Here is a 19047-nt window from a genome sequence, read left to right on the forward strand (position 1 = left end):
GGTAGGAGGTACAGCAGCAGTGGTATGCCAAACATTTTTTCTTCATTACATACGTACATTTGATACTTTTAAATTTTTATCAATTTATAACTAAATTACTAAATCATATATATATATATATATAAAAAAAAAAAAAAAAAAAAAAAAAAAAGAGCATTTTGAAATTATATAAATTTTTCCAACTTTCAAAAAAATTTTTTTTTCTACCATACTAATCACAAAATTTGTTTCATTACATTCAAAGTCAACTGTGGGACAGGGTCGGACAAAAACGGAAAACTTTATAGCTTTATTTGGTCTTTTCAAAATTTGCAATAATTAAAAATTAACCCTAAAAATTATTGGTTTTAGTCCCACTCTGCCCTACAGTGGGCTTCATCAACACAAAAATACAAAAAATTTTTCTTTTCGTAAGCGGTGCGTCCGCGTAAAAATATGACATAAATTTTTTTTCAAACCCCGGTGCGTCCGAGGACATTTTTAATACAATTTTGGAAAGATGCGGTGCGCCCGTATCTATAAAAATAAAAACAAGACAATTTTGATAAAAGCGGTGCGTCCGTTTAAAGCCTGTACAAAAATATTTGCCATTCTATAATCTTTGCATTTAAATTCAAACAAATTCATAACTTTGCCATACATTTCTGATTCAAAAAAATTTTTTTTTCACATTCTGTACAATTAAAAATTCATACATTTCAATAAATATATTCGTAAACAATCAACATCTTTCAAATTGCATGTGAATCCCAATTCCCATTCCCGTTTTACATGAAAATTTGTTTAGCTAATTTCAATCATTGGATTTGGATTTGCGGACAACAAAGGCGTAAAGTATTTCTTTAATCTTTCTTTTCATTAACTAATCACTAATGTTAGTATTTCAATAAAATTCACTAACTAAAGTTTTTTGCTATAAGTATTCGCTAACCAATTATATAATTATAACTAAAATCTAAAAGCTTTCAAAACTACATACTTTCACAAATTTCTTTTAAAATATTTTCATAAATTTCCTTTAAGAATACTTTCATAATTTTCTTTTGAGCTCAACTCAACTCGTTCCAATTTAATTTCCTTTAAATTTCTATTCAATCTTCATAAACAAATACCACATATCTTGCAACAAAATTTTTAATATTTCGTCCATTCGTTTCAACACGTATGGACCTAAGAAGCGGAAAGGTTATTTCTAAAAATTCCAATCCAGATTCAAGTCCCGAAAATTCAGAGCAAAATTTAGATTCCACAAACTTAGAGCAAGATATAGATTCCAATAACTCAGATTCTGATTCATCTTCGAGTTCAGCGTCAACTAATACCTTAACAAGTGAACATAATTATAAATTATCCCTGAGTGCAGACTTTTTAGGTTTTGCTAATCAACCTGTTACTCCAAATTCAAGTTTTTCTATTATAACTCCGATTCTTAACGTTACAACCATGGCCACAATCGAGGAGAAAAAATCGTTCATTAGTACTTGCGCCTCGATTATGCGAGACAACTACAGTGGAGACCCGTTAGCACTTGGCTCATTTATAAATAAAGTTGAATTAATGGAAGTATTCTCTAACGAAAATTTAACCCCTACTTTTATTGCATTTTTAAAATCCAAACTCGAAGGCAAAGCTCGCGAAGCACTACCAACGCATATCGAATCAGTCAGCCAAATTAAAGAAGCGCTATGTAGTACAATTAGGCCAGACAACTCGAAAGTTGTCGCGGGAAAAATCGCAGCCTTAAGAGTAACAAATAACAATTTTTCAGAATTTTCCAAGCAAGTAGAAGAGCTTTCTGACTCGTTAGAGCGCTGTCTAGTCATTGAAGGTATAACAAAGGCAAAAGCCCATGAGATGGCGGTTGAACAAACCATTAGCGTTTGTAGATTAAATAGTAGGTCAGATATGGTGAATTCGATCCTTGCGTCAACAACCTTCAAAGATTCAAAGGACGTAGTAGCGAAAATGATTATAGAGCGAGAGCAGGAAGTTAAAGAACGGCAAGTGTTAGCGTTTCGGTCACATCCGATAAGATATAGTAATTTCCGTGGAAATTCTAGAGGTAACAGTAATTTCAGATATAATAACAATAGTAATTTTCGATTTAACGGTAATGCAAATAGGCAACACACTAATACAAATTTCCGAAATAACAATTATAACAGAGGCAATAATCACAATTATAACAGAGGTAATAATCGCAATTATAATAGAGGCAATATCAATTCCAACAATAACAACAATAATCGGTCCGGAAATAACAGAAATTCTAGTAATCAGGGTTCAAATTCTAGAAATTCGGCCAACGTTCGTTCTTTAAATGCCGAAGCCCCTCAGGCGCGAACACTGAGGGAGCAGGAGCAATTCGACTAAATACTTCTCAATCAATATATTGTCTAAATTTAAATTTTTCCGATTTCGTCGAAGTCGCTTGTAGCGATTCACATAAAATATGTTCTTTTCTAGTAGATTCACAGGCAGACATTTCATTAATAAAAATTTCCAGTTTGGCAAACGATGTAGAAGTAGACAATAGTAACGTAATAAATATTACAGGCGTAACAACAGACACGGTAACGACAATAGGAACAGTTAATACAAGTATAATCGCATCAAATAAATTTTTTCCTCTGACTCTTCATGTTGTCAATGACAACTTTAATATTCCTTCGGACGGTATAATAGGGAAAGATTTTCTAAAAACGAACAAATGCATAATCAATTATGCTAATGACACAATTACATTCGGACAAGGGACAGAAAAGGTAAATGTTTCAATTTTGCATAGCACTTCAACAAATACTCTTGTAATTCCACCAAGATGCGAAGTTTTTCGTGTTTTTAGTTTGAAAAATTCGACAAGTCCAGTTTTTGTTGATTCTCAGGAACTTTGTAACGGTGTTTTCACAGCAAAATGTATCGTTGATACAAAAAATCCAATAATAAAAGTTATCAACACCACCGACGAAGTCAAGTGCATAAAAGATTTCAATATTCAAACTGAAGACATTAAAAACTTCAATGTTTATCGAATAAATGATACACCTATCGATTCAAAACGTATAGAAGAGCTTAAATCAATCTTGGCAAAACAAATGCCTTCTTACGCTAAAAAGAAATTACTTGATTTATGTTTGAAATATTCTGATATTTTTGCATTAAAAACCGACTTAATGACGCTTAATAATTTCTACGAACAAAAACTTAGACTAACTGACAAAACTCCTGTCTATATTAAAAATTACCGTTTGCCATACACACAACGCGAAGAAATCAATAAACAAGTCGAAAACCTATTACAGAATGATTTAATCGAACCTAGTTTTTCAAATTATAACAGTCCTTTAATTCTGGTACCGAAAAAAGATCCAACAGGCAAAAAGTCGTATCGTATGTGCGTAGATTTCAGAGCAGTCAATAAAAAACTCATAGCCGACAAATTTCCACTAGCACGCGTTGATGACATACTCGATAATCTTGGCAGAGCCAAATACTTTTCAACTTTAGATCTTTTTTCTGGTTTTCACCAAATACCCCTTCACCCTAAATCTAGAGACGTAACTTCTTTCAGTACAGATCGAGGAGCTTTTCGTTGGAAAGTTTTACCTTTCGGGTTAAATATTGCACCAAACTCATTTTCTCGTATGATGTCAATAGCATTTTCAGGAATTTCACCAAATCAGGCTTTTATGTATATTGACGACGTTATCGTCATTGGTTGTAGTGAGACACACCACCTTAAAAATTTGGAAAAAGTTTTCGAAACCTGTAGAAAGTTTAATTTAAAGCTGAACCCAATCAAATGCAATTTCCTTCGTTCTGAAGTAACTTTTCTAGGCCATAAATGTACGTCAAAAGGTTTGCTGCCAGACGATTCAAAAATAGACGCTATTAAAAGGTATACTAAGCCAAAAGACAAGGATGCGGTTAGGCGATTTGTCGCATTTGCAAATTATTACAGGCGATTTATACCGAATTTTGCGTCACTGGCAGCGCCTTTAAATCGTTTAAATAGGAAAAAAGTTGAATTTGTTTGGGACGAAGCGTGCGAAAACGCTTTCGAAAAACTAAAACAAGCACTAATGTCTCCTCAACTACTACAATACCCTGACTTCACAAAAGAATTTATAATTACAGTAGATGCTTCTAAGAGTGGGTGTGGCGCTATATTAAGCCAAAAGCACGGTGATAACGATTTACCAATTTGTTTCGCGTCAAAATCTTTTAATAAAGCAGAACAGAAAAAAGCAATTATCGAATTAGAACTCCTAGCAATACATTTCGCTATAAAGCATTTTCGTCCATATGTTTACGGTACAAATTTCACAGTAAAATCTGATCATAGACCACTAGTTTATCTTTTTAACATGAAAGACCCTTCCTCTAAACTTTCTAGAATTCGATTAGAACTGTCAGAATATAAATTTACGATTGAATATATAAAAGGAAAATCTAACGTTGTGGCTGATGCTCTTTCACGCATTAGTATAGACGAAATAAAAGAATCTACAAAGCATGTTTTAGCAGTCCAAACGCGATCGCAAACCAAACAAAAGGATTTACAAAATAAAGACGATAATTTTACTGATACTTTTTGCGAAACGCCTAAAGTACAAGTTTATGACAAATTTTCATACAATTTTTCAAAAAAGATACCGCGAATAAAGTCGACTATACAATTTAATAAAAATAATGAGATCTCTAATATACAAATTTATGCGCATTTAAAACATAAAAAACTAAACTTACTTAATTTTGTGAATGCTAACGGAAAGACAAATTTAGATGAGTTATTTTCGAGGCTTGAAAAAGCAGCCGGCAGTCACAATATTAAGCAGTTAGAATGGCCAAAGAATGATATATTTTTCAAAGAATTTTCGATTACAAATTTTAAAATCAGCGGTAATAAAATTTTAAAATCATTACAAATAATACTAACAGACTCTGTAGAAACTGTAACAGAAACAGAGCAAAAACAAAAACTTATGACAATTTATCATGAGGACCCTTTGTTAGGCGGTCATTGCGGGACAAAACGATTATATTCCAAATTAAGAACAAAATACTATTGGAAAAATATGACAAGAGACATTGCGAAATTTGTCAAAAATTGCAAAAAATGCCTTTTAAATAAAGTAAAACCAAAAACAAAGGAAAATCTCGTGTTGACTCCAACACCCTGCAAACCCTTTGACATAGTAATTATCGATACAATAGGTCCACTTCCGGAATCCAAATATGGTAACAAGTTCGCTGTTACTATGATTTGTGACTTTTCTAAATACCTGGTAACAGTAGCTGTACCAGATAAATCAGCAAAAACTATTGCTTGCGCTATTTTTGAAACCTTTATATTAACATATGGTACAATGAAAGCTATTAGATCCGATTTAGGAACGGAATATAAAAACGAATTATTCTCTGAATTGACGAAACTTTTAAAGATTGATCATGATTTCTCAACAGCTTACCATCACGAAACTGTTGGTACTGTTGAAAGAAATCATAGAGTCTTTAACGAATACTTACGTGCGTATCTGAATGAAACGTATTCAGATTGGGATACATATTTAAAATACTTTACATTTTTACACAATACTACAAGTAGTTCGGTTTTTGATAATAAATTTACTCCGTTTGAATTAATATTTGGCAGAAAAACTACAATGCCACATGAATTGCAAAAAGAGCAAATTGATCCGATCTATAACGTAGAAAATTACGCAAAAGAGCTTAAGTTTAGAATGCAAAAATCGCATAAAATGGCAAAAAATTTGATTAATAAGCATAAGATTAGAAATAAAGATTTATACGATAAAACTGCTAAGCCTTTAGAAATTAAAATTAATGATAGAGTTTTAGTAGAAACAGAACCTAGGAATAAACATAAAAATATATACCAAGGTCCCTACATAGTAAAGAATATTGATGGGCCAAATGTAACTATTTGTGAAATAAGTAAAGAAAACGAAAAAATTGTACACAAAAATCGAGTACAAAAAATTAATTAATCTAATAATCTATTATTAATCATATAAATATATTTTAAAACCGCCAATGAAGGCTAAAAAAAAAAAAAAAAAAAAAAAAAAAAAAAAAAATTTAACAAACAAATATACATTTAATCAGGTAGATTTTACAATAAGGAAAAAAAAACCGGTTTACTTCAAACATTAAATTCAATATTTCAAACCAACTTTTATATATTTCACTTTATTCAAAATATTACTTTCATTTTTAATCACCTTTTTAGAAGTTGCACTGCGATGAACGAATGAGTCCCGGGGTAGAGCACCCTAATGCTAGCAAACTCCTTCGTTCATAACATTACAACAACATATTAAAGCCTAAAGAAGAATGTGGCAAGATTAATTACCTTAATCTTACCAAATTCTTCTTTTCTAAAGGGGGAAGATGTAGTGCCAAATTAAAATACATTAAAATAAATTGTAGATGGCAACCCTCTTTGGAAATGTCCAAGATGCAACCATACATCAGATGCACTCGGCATCACTAAAATTGTTAGAGTCGAGCAATTTGGAGAGTTTCTGATTGGTTGAAACTGCCGTTGATCGACGCCATCATTAATTTCGTTGCTAAGCAACGAAGAGAAAAACTGCCGAGCTACAGGTTGGCGTTAGCGGCAGTTTTCAGTTTCAAGTGAACCGGCAGCTGCATAAGTACGATAATTCATACGTAGATAAATTATACGGTGTTAAAGAGACTAAGTATTAAAAAGCTGTGTAAGGTACTAGAAAGGAAGTGTTAAATATCATTGTAAAGAAAGAACTAAGTGTGCAATTTTAAATAAAGTTTAAACGGAGAAATATAAAGAAAATAAAAACAGTTTTTATTAATTTGGAAGAATATAAAAATTTGAAGGTGAGAGTGTGCGCCTGGCCAGCCAAGTGTGCGCGTCAGACATTTTATAGGATCCATAAAATGGATCCTCCACAGCGAGGTTGGTGTTATGTGGGGACACATTGCAAGCGGGGCATACATTTTGTATGTCGGGGTTGATTCTGGATATGTAAGAGTTTAACCTGTTACAGTAACCAGAACGAAGTTGAGCCAGAGTGACTCGCGTTTCCCTGGGGAGTATGCGTTCCTCTTCCGCAAGTTTTGGGTATTGTTCCATGAGTACTGGATTCACCGGGCGATTCCCGGCATAAAGGTGCGACGCCTGTTTGTGGAGTTCACCAAGGACGTGCTAGTGTTTTTTTTTTGCTTCATACGGCTGAGTTCTCAGGTGCCGTATTTCCTCAAAATGCTTACGCAGATGACTCCTTAAGTTCCTAGGCGGTGTTGGCTCATCAATCAGATGTCTGTTGGGATGCCCAGGTTTCTGGGTATTCAACAGGAACTGTTTGGTTAGCATCTCATTTCTCTCCCTGATGCGGAGTATTCTCGCCTCATTATGTAGATGATGTTCTGGGGACATAAGAAGACAGCCCCGTGGCGGTTCTGAGCGCAGTATTTTGGCAGGCCTGTAGCTTCTTCCAGTGGGTATTTTTTAGGCTTGGTGACCATATAGGGGACGCGTAGCACGCACGCTTTGTATGTGGTAATGAGCGTTTCTTTGTCTTTTCCTCAAGTACTGCCAGCAAGGGATTTGAGGATTTTATTACGGCTCTGGATTTTCGGAATAATTGCGGCTGCGTGGTCAACAAAATTTAGATCCTGATCAAACGTCACACCCAAGATTTTGGGGTGCTTACCCAAGGACGTCTTGTTCCAGAGCCACAACAGCAACCGCGTTCTGGCCTACCACAACCCAGGCGTAGTCACCCGTCACTTACTCCGAGAGTGACGACGTCTCCCCCTATGCACTTCAGAATTCTGCAGTTAAACTGTAATGGATTAACTGGGAAGATCACGTAGATAGTCGACTTCATGAAGAGGCATAACATCCGCATTGCTGCGATTCAAGAGACTAAACTCACAGCAAGATCTGCATTGCATACCTGTTCTGGGTATAATGTCCTCAGAAAAGATCGCGAGAGCGGAAACGGAGGCGGCCTCGCGTTTATCATACACTACACTGTGCAATATCATATATTTGATCCCGACATCGACCGCAGGGACAGTGTCTTAGAACGTCAAGTATTATCTGTCCGGTCGGGCGATGCAAACATAGAAATCATCAACATCTACATCCTTCCTGTCACCTGTTGCCCCAGTGGATACCGCCCTGATATCAGCGGCGTACTCACTGGAAACAATCACATTATCTTAAGCGATTTCAATGCCCATCACGATCTATGGCATTCAAACTTGCGGGTGGACAGTAGGGGTGAGATGTTAGCGGATCAAATAGAAGAAACGACGTTCTGTACAATAAACGGACGGAACAACGCCCCCACACGTATGGTAGGAAGCTGTCACAGTTCGCCAGATATTTCATAATAATTTCAAACTATGCTGGCAAAGCTGATTGATGGCGGAGTCATTAAAGGTGAAAGCATTAGCCAATCTGATTGCAACTTTTTTCATGAATTTTGAGAGTACGAACATTTCTCAGAGTATTTTTGACATTACCACCAACGAATTACACAAACAAATTACATACATGGAGTTTGTGTGTATGTCCGCTCGCTGTTACCACCTTACGGCTTCAACATGGCTATAGCATTGCCAGCAAAATTCAAAAATAAAGTATCACGTTTTTGTTAACGTTTTTAACTTTAACGAAAGCTTTTCGTTTCGGTTAAAAACGAGATACAATTTATCTTGATAATTTCTTTATCGATAATATTTCGAAGTGTTTAAACGGAAACGGTGGAAATTTTTTGATAAACGATTAGCTTAACGTTAAGGTGCATTCCTGGTATGAACAAATAAGACATGCGATTTTTGAAAATCAAACGGTATCAGAAAATATTTTGAGGTGCAGCAAAAGATCATCGAAGAGTACAGGAGCGTAGATTGCTGCAAACCACCACGTTAATGCTTACGGAGGATGAAAGGCCTCTCGTAAAGGCAAAAATCAAAGATAGTTTTATTGTAGGGTTGTTGGACTCGGGAGCCAACGTCTCCATCTTGGGGAAGAATTGTGAAGAATTTCTAAAAGATAACGACTAGGATTATCAACCCCTACATGCGTTCATATATACCGCGGGTGGCAACAAGCAGAAAATCTTAGGCTCGATATATTTACCGGTCACCTTCAAAGAAACTTTGGTTTTGTTGCTGTTTTTGTTCTATTTATAGAACTACAACGAATAACTTTACAACAACTAAGGCATGACGTAGCTGAATGCGTTTATAACCATTTCAACTATCGTAGGAGTGCGAGTTCGACTCCCACTCCCGGGAGAAAAGGCTTTGAAGAGATTTACAAGGTATAATCGAAACAGCTGTCGCCTTGTCCGTCCTGATGTCACGTTGTTTAAATTTTTCCCAAATTATTAAATAAATTATGAAATTAAAAATCGCTTCAAATAAATGTTTTCATACATTTAAAAAAGCAATACGGGCAATCCCTGATTAAATCATATCAATATACTCAGTACCATCTGACTATCATGGTAGCTTTGTCAATACTAAAAATTTTGATTTTGTAAACAAACAATGTAAGCGGCCGCTATGTTTTCCGTATCTTCGCGTTTATTGATCGTCTTTTCTCACCTTTCCATGATTCTCAGGCTCTCAAGTGTATATCTTGTTGCTTTTCTATTTCCTTTATCAATAATTTTCGTGATGGTAAAGTCAGCTGAGTGTCCACTTGTTAATATATGTTGCGCTAGTGCTGTACTTGTTTTTTGATATCTATCCGCTTTATGCTCGCCTAGTCTAACCGAAAGAGGTCGTTTTGTAGTACCAATATATACTCTTCTACATTCGTCGCTTTCATCGCCTTTGCATGTTATCTGGTATATAACATTGTTTTGTTGTTGGTGTTCTAAGGGATACTTTGTTCTTGTATATATTGAGGACATGGTGTGGTTTGACCTGTAAGCTAGCACTGTGTTAGGTGTTTTTGCTATGCTGTGGTAAACTGAATTCAAAGGCTTCAATTTGGTTTATTTCGGCAGCATAAAGAATTATTTCAATACTTTCATTAATTTCGACTATGCTCTTAACAAAAAAATTGTTCAGGGCATTGGCTATATCACATTCCTTCTCAATGCATTCACCATTAATTATTTTTGGTTATGTGCTTTTTGGTATCAGTCATCTCTGCGAGATCTTTCATACACTTCCACATCCGTTTCATGTCTCCATGATTATCGATCACCCTATCTTCCATATATTTCTTATTTTTATATTTGATGGTTTTTTGTATGTTATTTTAGCTGTGTTATAATCATCCCAGCATCCTGTGTTTTTAGCAACATTATAGGAGTAAAGTTTTATTTTGTGCAATATTCTCAGCTCGCGGTCATACCACTTATTTCTTAGCTGTATTTTTATTCTCTTCTCATACGTCAATGCTTGCATGGCTTCAGCTAGGATATCGTCCACTTTTATAACTCTATTTTCCCTGTGGCGTAATTTAAAAAACCTTTGCGTGTATGTTAAAGATAATCCAAATTGTTCTCCTAACCCTGATGGGCTTAATGATGTATTTGTAAATCGTACTTCCTCACCCAGTGCCACCATTTCTCAGCACGTACCCTCTCAACCTGCGTCGGTTCAACAATTTGAATTTGGTGCCGTCTCGGAGCTTGATGTTGCAAGATATGTTTGTAAGATCCGCTCAAATGCGATTGGTACTGATGGAATCGTGGTAAAATTTCTAAAAATAATTCTTCCTTATATTTTGCCAACCCTAACACATATCATCAACCACTGTATTACAACTTTGTGCTTCCCTGATGCTAGTAGTCCATCCGATTTCCGTCCCATAAGCATTCTTCCCGCTCTATCGAAGACCCTTGAGTCCCTGTTATCTGAGCAAATCCACTCGCATATAACTGTATACAAATTGCTTTCACCGCTGCAGTCGGGTTTTAGATTTAAACACAGCTGCACTACTGCTGTTATAAAAATTCTGGATGACATACGTCTATCCATGGCAAAAATAAATTAACATTGTTGTGTATGCTCGACTTTTCAAAGGCATTTGAATCAGTTAACCATAGTTTGCTATGTATGAATCTGAAAGCCTACTTTGGATTCAGTGACTGCGGTAAAATTAATGATGAGCTCCTTGGGGGGTAGAGTGCGGTATTATCTGACATTAGGCCATTGCTCGCTGGTGTACCCCAAGGTTCTATATTGGGACCGCTATTATTTAGTCTATTTATAAATGACATATTCAGCACCTGTCAGCATGCGCAAATACATGCCTACGCAGATGATATCCACATCTATATGTCAGCGATGCTGGGGCAAGCATCTGAACTTTGTGCCAAGTTTAACAGACCTGTTATCCTTATCCCATTAGGCATCAATGAATCTCCTTGCCCTTAACAGTGCTAAATCGTGTGTACTTCCCTTTTCAAAAAGGCATATTAACTTTCAGTATCTACCAAAGCTTTACATTAATGTTAATTGTCTGAAATATGTTTCTAAAGCGACGAATCTGGGGTTCGTCATTAATTCTAGTCTGTCCTGTGTTGATCACGTTAATTCTGTCATCAGTAAATTTTACTATACGCTAGGAATAATGAGAAAGCTGGCTATACAATTAATATTGCCAATTATTTGTTATGCGGAATGTGTATACAGCAAACTAGATTCCAGGTCTGCACACAAAATTGATGTAGCCTTTAATCATGTAACGCAATATGTTTTTGGCTTAGCACGATTTGACCATGTATCTAAATGGAGGACTTTTCTGTTAGGTTGTGAGGTCTCTGATTACCTTAGAGCAAGGAACTGCATTTTCTTTATTGTATCATGGCAGATAAAGTGCCCAGTTACTTATATAACAAGTTGACTCTCTCGCAGTCTGCTCTCATATGTGATATAATTTTACCAAACTACAACTATTTGAACTCTGCAAGGCTATTCGTTGTCAATGCTATCCGCATATGGAACTCCATCCCGAACTCAATTCGCAGTAGCTTAAGTAAAGGCAATTTTAAGAATGTTATATATTCGTTCTTTCGTTAATTAATGTCTTGATTCGAAACTCAGTTTACCTATATATCTTTTCTAGTCAATTATTATTATTATTATTTAAAATATTCTGGTACCCAACAGCAATTCTGTTTTCGAAAATAACTTATTGCAAGCTTTCTGTATATGTGACCTGGAATCATGAAACGACCGTATTGTGTTAAAATACCGTTTTTTGAGTGATTCTTATACGAAATTTAACGCTCTTTCCAATGGAACAAACCGCAGTTTTCTATCTTTCGCTTTTAAAGCCAAATCGGAAAACAAAGGCGATTTTTTGAAATATTTCGATCCATGCGCCACCTATCGGAGCTTTTTTTCTTATTATTGCATTGTCATCGGGTTCTGAACTATATTCCAAGTTTGTAGCTTGTAGTTTATCGGGAAGTTTATTAAATTTTAATTACAAAATCGTTCACAACGGCCAGCGGCTACACAGAGTCAAGCTAAACAAAAACTTTAAACGCGTTTTTCTCGAAAACTTGTTTTCGCACATTGGGGCGTTTCATGATTCCAGGTCACATATTTATATATAACCGATTTCAATACTAAGTTTATTTTTGTTTTCCTAATTATGTTATGAATTTGGTTTGGTTTCCATCATATTTTGTTTTATATATCTTAAATATATTAATGTTAATATATTAATGTTAATGTTTTAAATTTAAAGCTTGAATATCTTATTATTATCCTGTTATTTAAAGTCTGTTGTACTATAAAAGATCATACATGATCTTATTGTACTAATATATACTTTCAATAAATGAAATGAAATATAGTATGGTTAAGTGTGTCTGTAACCATGCAAATATGTAGTCAGTCATGCCCTAACGAATATGTTTGTAGTTAGAAAAGGAAGAACGGCAAATCTTTCGGCTCCTTCGCACATAAGCTACTTATTCATAAGCTTAATCTACTTGGCTTCCCGCCTCACCAGTTTCGAAACCTTATATGCTTGATGGTAACCGTTTGGAGCGTATATCTATTGCAAATGATCTAGGTGTTCTTTTTGATCCAACTGAGTTTAAACATGCATATTACATCTATTGCCAATAAGGCGTTGTCTGTACTTGGATTTGTTAAAAGGTGAGCTAAAGAGTTCGAGGCTCCGTACCTCACTAAGATCTCAAAATCATACAAAGAGGATTGAGTCAGTACAAAGCAATTTTTGATCTTTGAACTAGTTGTCTCCCTTAGAATGTCCTGACACTATGTGCTCTTTTACTTACCTCTTGGTCGTCGAAACTTTGGTGAAAATAATCTTCTGCTTATCTGGTGTTCACACTACAGTGACTTGTATAGCTGTATTACTTTCAACTGTTCTTTTGGCACTTTTATTGAATTGATAACAAAACTTTTATAAACAGAAAGAAGACAGTGCTGGGTTGATTGGAATGTAGTGCAGTCTCAAAAGATGTTGTTGTTGTGTAAACAGTGCTACACCCCCTTCAATGGCACGACCGAAAAGATAGCTGGTGTCATGTAGGGACACATCGCATGCAGGACATACATTACGTATGTCGGGGTTGATTTCGGACAAGTAAGAGTTTAACCTGTTACAGTATCCAGAAAGAAGTTGGGCCAGGGTGACTCGTGTTGTTTTTGTTGTAGCAGGAGTGCTTCGCCCCATCCAATAGGTGCGACCGATCACAAATTGTCATCAATGTCCTCTAACGGCAGCCCAAGGAAACTTGCAGTTTCAATAGGGGTGGACCATAGTGAGACGGGTGTTAGATGCGGTGGTTCCACATTACAAATGAAGAGATGGTTGGTGTCATGTGGGGACACAAGCAAGCAGGACATACATTTTGTACGTCGGGGTTGATTCTGGATAGGTAAGAGTTTAACCTGTTACAGTATCCGCATCTAAGTTGAGCTAGAGTGACGTGCGTTTCCGTAGGGAGAGTGCGTTCCTCTTCTCCATCCCCAAGGGACCCGGTTCTATGTACCGGAGCGACAAGGAATTTTTCCCGACCAAGGGCTGTCATTTCAGTGTAACCCCATTAAATTTTGTTGATGTATCGTGTCTCCCTTGGTAGTGTGCTTTCTTCTGGCAATTTAGGATATTGCATATTAATAACAGGGTTCACCGAGCGCGTCCTGCAAAAGCGTTTACTGATTCTGTGTGGATTTGGCGTAGGGCCTGTTTATGCTTGTCTGGTTCAAACGGCTCTGTTGGAAGGTGCCGGATCCCGTCATAGTGCTTATGAAGATGCTCCCTTAACCCCCGTGGAGTCGGGGCTAGATCAAGCAGTTGTTTTTGAGGATGTCCTGGTTTGTGAGAATTTAGCAAAAACTGCCTGTTCATCATTTCGTTGTGCTCTTTAATGTTGAGCTCTTTGGCCTCATTATGTAGGTGGTGTTCGGGTGTCATAAGGAGACATCCGGTGGCAGTTCTGATTGCAGCATTTTGACAGGCCTGGAGCCTTTTCCAGTATGTGTTTTTAGGACCAGTGGACCAAACTGGTGACGCGTAGCTCATGAGCGGCCGGCCCATTGTTTTGTCCGTAGTTGGCAATGCTTCTTTATCTTTTCGCCAGGTGCTGCCGGTAAGCGATTTGAGTATCGTGTTGCGACTTTGTACTCTAAATACAATTTCGGTGGCATGCGCCTTGAAGCTCAGAGTATTATCGAACGTTACCCCTAAGATCTTTGGATTACTGACAGTCGGTAGTGTGACACCATCGATGTGAACGTCCAATATTTGCGACATCTGTTCCTTCCACGTCGTGGAGTGGCCGTGGATTTTGTCGGTGATAATGCCAGGTTGCGCATGGTGAAGAAACTAGAAAGATCGGGGAGATAGCGTTTTATTTTAGAAACGAATTCATCAATTGAAGGGCCAGGTCCCGTTGCCATAATCGTGCAGTCGTTGGTATAGGAATAGGACATGACCCTGCGGTACCCCCTGTCTAATTTTCCTGGGCTTTGAGATTTCGTTCCTAAATTGAGTCGGCGCTTGCCGAACATTCTGACAATTTGTGATCCATCTTTTTAGACAAGGGGAAGGTGTGAGCCTTCTACATCTTGGAGTAGCGTGCCGTGGTTGACTGTGTCAAAAGCTTTTGACAGGTCAAGTGCCACGAGCACAGTTCTATGATGGGGTTTTTCCTGATTTAGTCCATAATTAATCTGAGTGTTTATGACGTTTAGCGCGATGGTGGTACTATACATTTTGGGAAGGTCATGTTGATGAGTGGCTAGGCGAAGATTTTCCGTGAAATGAGGGAGCAAGACGGTTTCCATTGTCTTCGATATTGGCCGATATCGGTCGATATGACTCACCTTCGTTAGCTGGCTTACCAAACTTTAGTATTTTCCATTGTTCGGAAATGAAAAAGGACTTCAGTGACATGTTGTTAACGTGCATTAGGTAGTTTATTCCCTCAGCGCCGCAGCGTTCTAGCATTGGCATGTCAGGCGAGCTGTGACAACTACCTGCAATTCCGGTGGGGCATCGCCGTTTCGTTCGTATTGTCTATTTGCTCTAGCTGCCTGCCTCTGCTGTCGACTGGCAAGCTGGAATGCCAGAGGTTGTTGTTGTTGTAGGGATAAGGAGACTCCCCGAAGGCCTTAGGGAGTGTTATCGATGTTGATGGTCATTTTCCAAATGCAGATCCGGTACGTTCCGGTACCAAGCCCGACCATCGATATAACGATTTGGTATGGCCACATGCGACCTTCTAGGCCATCCCGTCCTCCCACCCCGTAGATCCATGATGAGTTCGGGGTCGCCAGAGCTCGGCTGTTAATGAAACAGAATTCGCCACTGATAGGTGAGGTTTAAAATTGGGTTGGAGAAGCTATATATTGCGCTGGCAACCCCTTGAAAGGGTTGCGCTACACCACCCCTTGAACCTATTTAGTATTTTAGTCGCCTCTTACGACAGGCATACCTACCACGGGTATAATTTAACCTAACCTGCTGAGGTTAGGTGAGATTGGGTCGTGGTGAGCGTTGGAATCGCCATGGATAAGGCGGTTTTGGTCACAGAGTAGCGTACTGATATCAGGGCGATAGCCACTTGTACAGCAGGTGGCTGGAGGAATATAGATGTTCATTATTTCTAGGTCAACATCGCCTGACCGGACGGTTATGCCTTGACTTTCAAAGGTTTTATCCCTGCGGCTGATGTTAGCTTGAAACAGACTATATTGCACGGTGTGATGGGTGATAAAGGCAAGGGCAGTCGTCACTCTGGGTGTCAGATTTGGGTTAAGGCGCCTTGAAGGATATAGGCTTCATCGAGTGTGCTGTCCGATTGCTGCTGGAGTACCTGGTGTTGATGAGTTGGCACTTGTGTTTGGGCAGCACGGTGTAACGAATGCACCGGTCGCACGGATGCCATTTCTAAGCCCAGGGCATCTATGAAGGTGGAAATGGCCAAGGCATGAACTGCATTGAACCTATGTCGCGATCGTAAATATTCATACCTGGCAGTGTGGGGGACTAGGAGTTGATGACTCCTTACGCGAGTGCGTTAGCCGGAAAAGAAGGGGAGGGATGGGGGTAAAAGCTGGTGCTCGGCATTGCTACTGTTCATGCTACGTAGATTGTAGTGATGAGTTGCAACGGCCGCGTTATCTGGAGGCGCCGTTTGGCGCGAGCAACAGCGGACAGTTGCTGTGACCTGCTGGGCCGCGTTGCTGCTAGAAGATGGTGGAAGTATGCTTGAGAGTGAACAGCAGAGAGCTTTTGGAGAAATTTCGGGGGCGACGAACGTTGTGTTCAAACCCAGAACAGCCCGAACGATGTAACCATCTTTTACATGTGACATACTGGAAAGAGTATGACCGTCTGATATAAATCGTTTTCCGACATATGCAGCAGAACTGCAGCCTCAGACCGGTGTTAGATTAAATACATTCCAGGGGCAGTAGGGTATGGAGCACTTCAGCTGCTCCGAGGATGACAAGTTTTGGGAGGGACGCACTCTGGTGGCATACCATACCATACTATACTACTTGGAGCTCCGCCATATTTATACGATATGCTGATTGGAATCATGTTTATCCCACAGTTTTCAGACAGCATGCTGAATGGAATCGCATGCATTCCACCGGTAAAAGACATTATTATTATTTTAAGTATTTTATATCTAATAATATATATTGATAAAATTCACTTAATTGTAAGATATAAAATTGTTAATTGTTGCGTCGATTCGCGCTTTCGATGTATATATATTCTTACCTTTAGGTTGTATTCATTTTCATATCATTTGGTCGACCATTTTATGTTTGTTGTCTACTTTAAATAAATAAAAAATATTAAAATAAACTTGTTCAAATAATATTGAACGTCATTTTTACAGGTACCAAGGTGACGAAGACGTAGATACAGATATTCCAACTGGTTTGGAGGCGAAACTTTTTGACACAACTTTCGGAAAATTTATATGGGTTTGCTTACAACCATTTTTTTACATTTTTCGACCACTAATCATAAATCCAAAGCCACCAACTCAATTAGAAATTATTAATTTTGTCATACAGCTGACATTTAATACATATGTTGTTTTTTTTTTTGGATGGAAAGCATTAGCTTATATGCTGATTGGATCTATATTAGCGATGGGTTTGCATCCAGTAGCCGGTCATTTCATTTCGGAGCATTACATGTTCGCCAAAGGTTTCGAAACATACTCATATTACGGCCCTCTCAATTGGATAACGTTCAATGTAGGGTATCATAATGAGCATCATGACTTTCCTGCCATTCCAGGATCAAGGTTGCCTGAAGTGAAACGCATCGCGCCAGAATTCTATGATACAATGCCACAACATACAAGTTGGTCACGAGTTCTTTACGACTTTATTACAGATCCTGCCATAGGGCCATATGCGCGTATAAAACGCCATAAGCGTGGGATGAAAACAAGTTCTTAGTTAAAAACAAAAAAAGTATTGTGATAAAATTAATCAGGCAATTCACAAAGTCTCAGTCTTACGGAGTATCTTTTCAAAAACGGCATTTGTGAACAATACAAAGAGTTGTAAATATGTAGTATTTAAAAACATCCGTATAAACCATTGAGAATGTATGTCTTTTTATTGATGCTTACCATTTTTTCGTTATTTTTTTTACTTTCGGTTCCTAAAATTCTTCGAAGTGTTTTAAAATATATAAATAATTTGTTTGACAATAACTAAACACACTTGATTTGAATTGTATTTTTGTCGGGGTTCAAAATCATAGCACATACGTGGATAGGATACCTTGTAAATTGCCTCAATGTTGATTCCAAATAGCAGCCACTACACATTTTATATTATCTTACTTAGGCTGAGGACAGAGAGCTACAAACAAAGCTAGATGTGAATCAATATTTCTTTTCATATATTTTGAAGCTATGCTCTAGCACTCTGAGAACTTTTCAATTTTCCATAAGAATTGATATTCAAAGCTTTCTATCTTTATATTACAGCAACGTTTCTCGCTTCCACTCTGTCGTCAGCCTTACCGTTAAATGTTTAAATATTGTCCTGGCAATTTTCTCCTAAATCTTCAAAATTTTTTCGCTTAGAAAAAATTTCAATTATAAACAAAAACAAACAAGACAAGTTGCTTAATTTGTTTCTGCTTTCCAATTGAAAGTTTTTTCTAAGAACCAGTAAAAATTTGGAGCTTTAGAAAAGAAACATAAAATAGTATTAATGTATAAAAAAAAAGCTATATAAAAATAAATTTCGCTTCTTGCTGCGAAGCAAGCAAAAACAAGGTTTTACATTTTTGATACGTACATAAGAAAGTAGAAGGAGAGAACTATCTAATTCTGATCAATGTTCCAGAAAATTTAATATTTTATTACGAGTTCTTGCTAAAATAACTGGTATTAAACAAAAAATTTAAGAATTATTTATCATACGTGGGTTCGAAAAAGTAATTTTTGTAAGTATTTGGTAACACTATGGACACATTCAATCTATGTGAGGCCTTTATTGACCGGCCAGGTCAACTTGTCATAAAATAAATACTAA

General features: G+C 37.2%; 1 protein-coding gene across 1 annotated transcript in view; it reads left to right on the plus strand.

Moving 5' to 3' along the window:
- The window catches only part of ifc (delta4-sphingolipid-FADS-like protein ifc), a 44088-nt gene extending 25301 nt beyond the window's left edge, over positions 1-18787 (plus strand). The window contains exon 2 of the mRNA XM_067766078.1: positions 17382-18787. Coding sequence (XP_067622179.1) covers positions 17382-17955 — 574 coding nt within the window. The 3' untranslated portion in view covers positions 17956-18787. The remainder of the gene's footprint in view (positions 1-17381) is intronic.
- The last annotated feature ends 260 nt before the right edge of the window (positions 18788-19047 follow it).

The sequence above is a fragment of the Eurosta solidaginis genome, chromosome 2 (assembly GCF_040869045.1).
Source record: "Eurosta solidaginis isolate ZX-2024a chromosome 2, ASM4086904v1, whole genome shotgun sequence".
NCBI classification, from domain to species: Eukaryota; Metazoa; Arthropoda; class Insecta; order Diptera; family Tephritidae; genus Eurosta; species Eurosta solidaginis.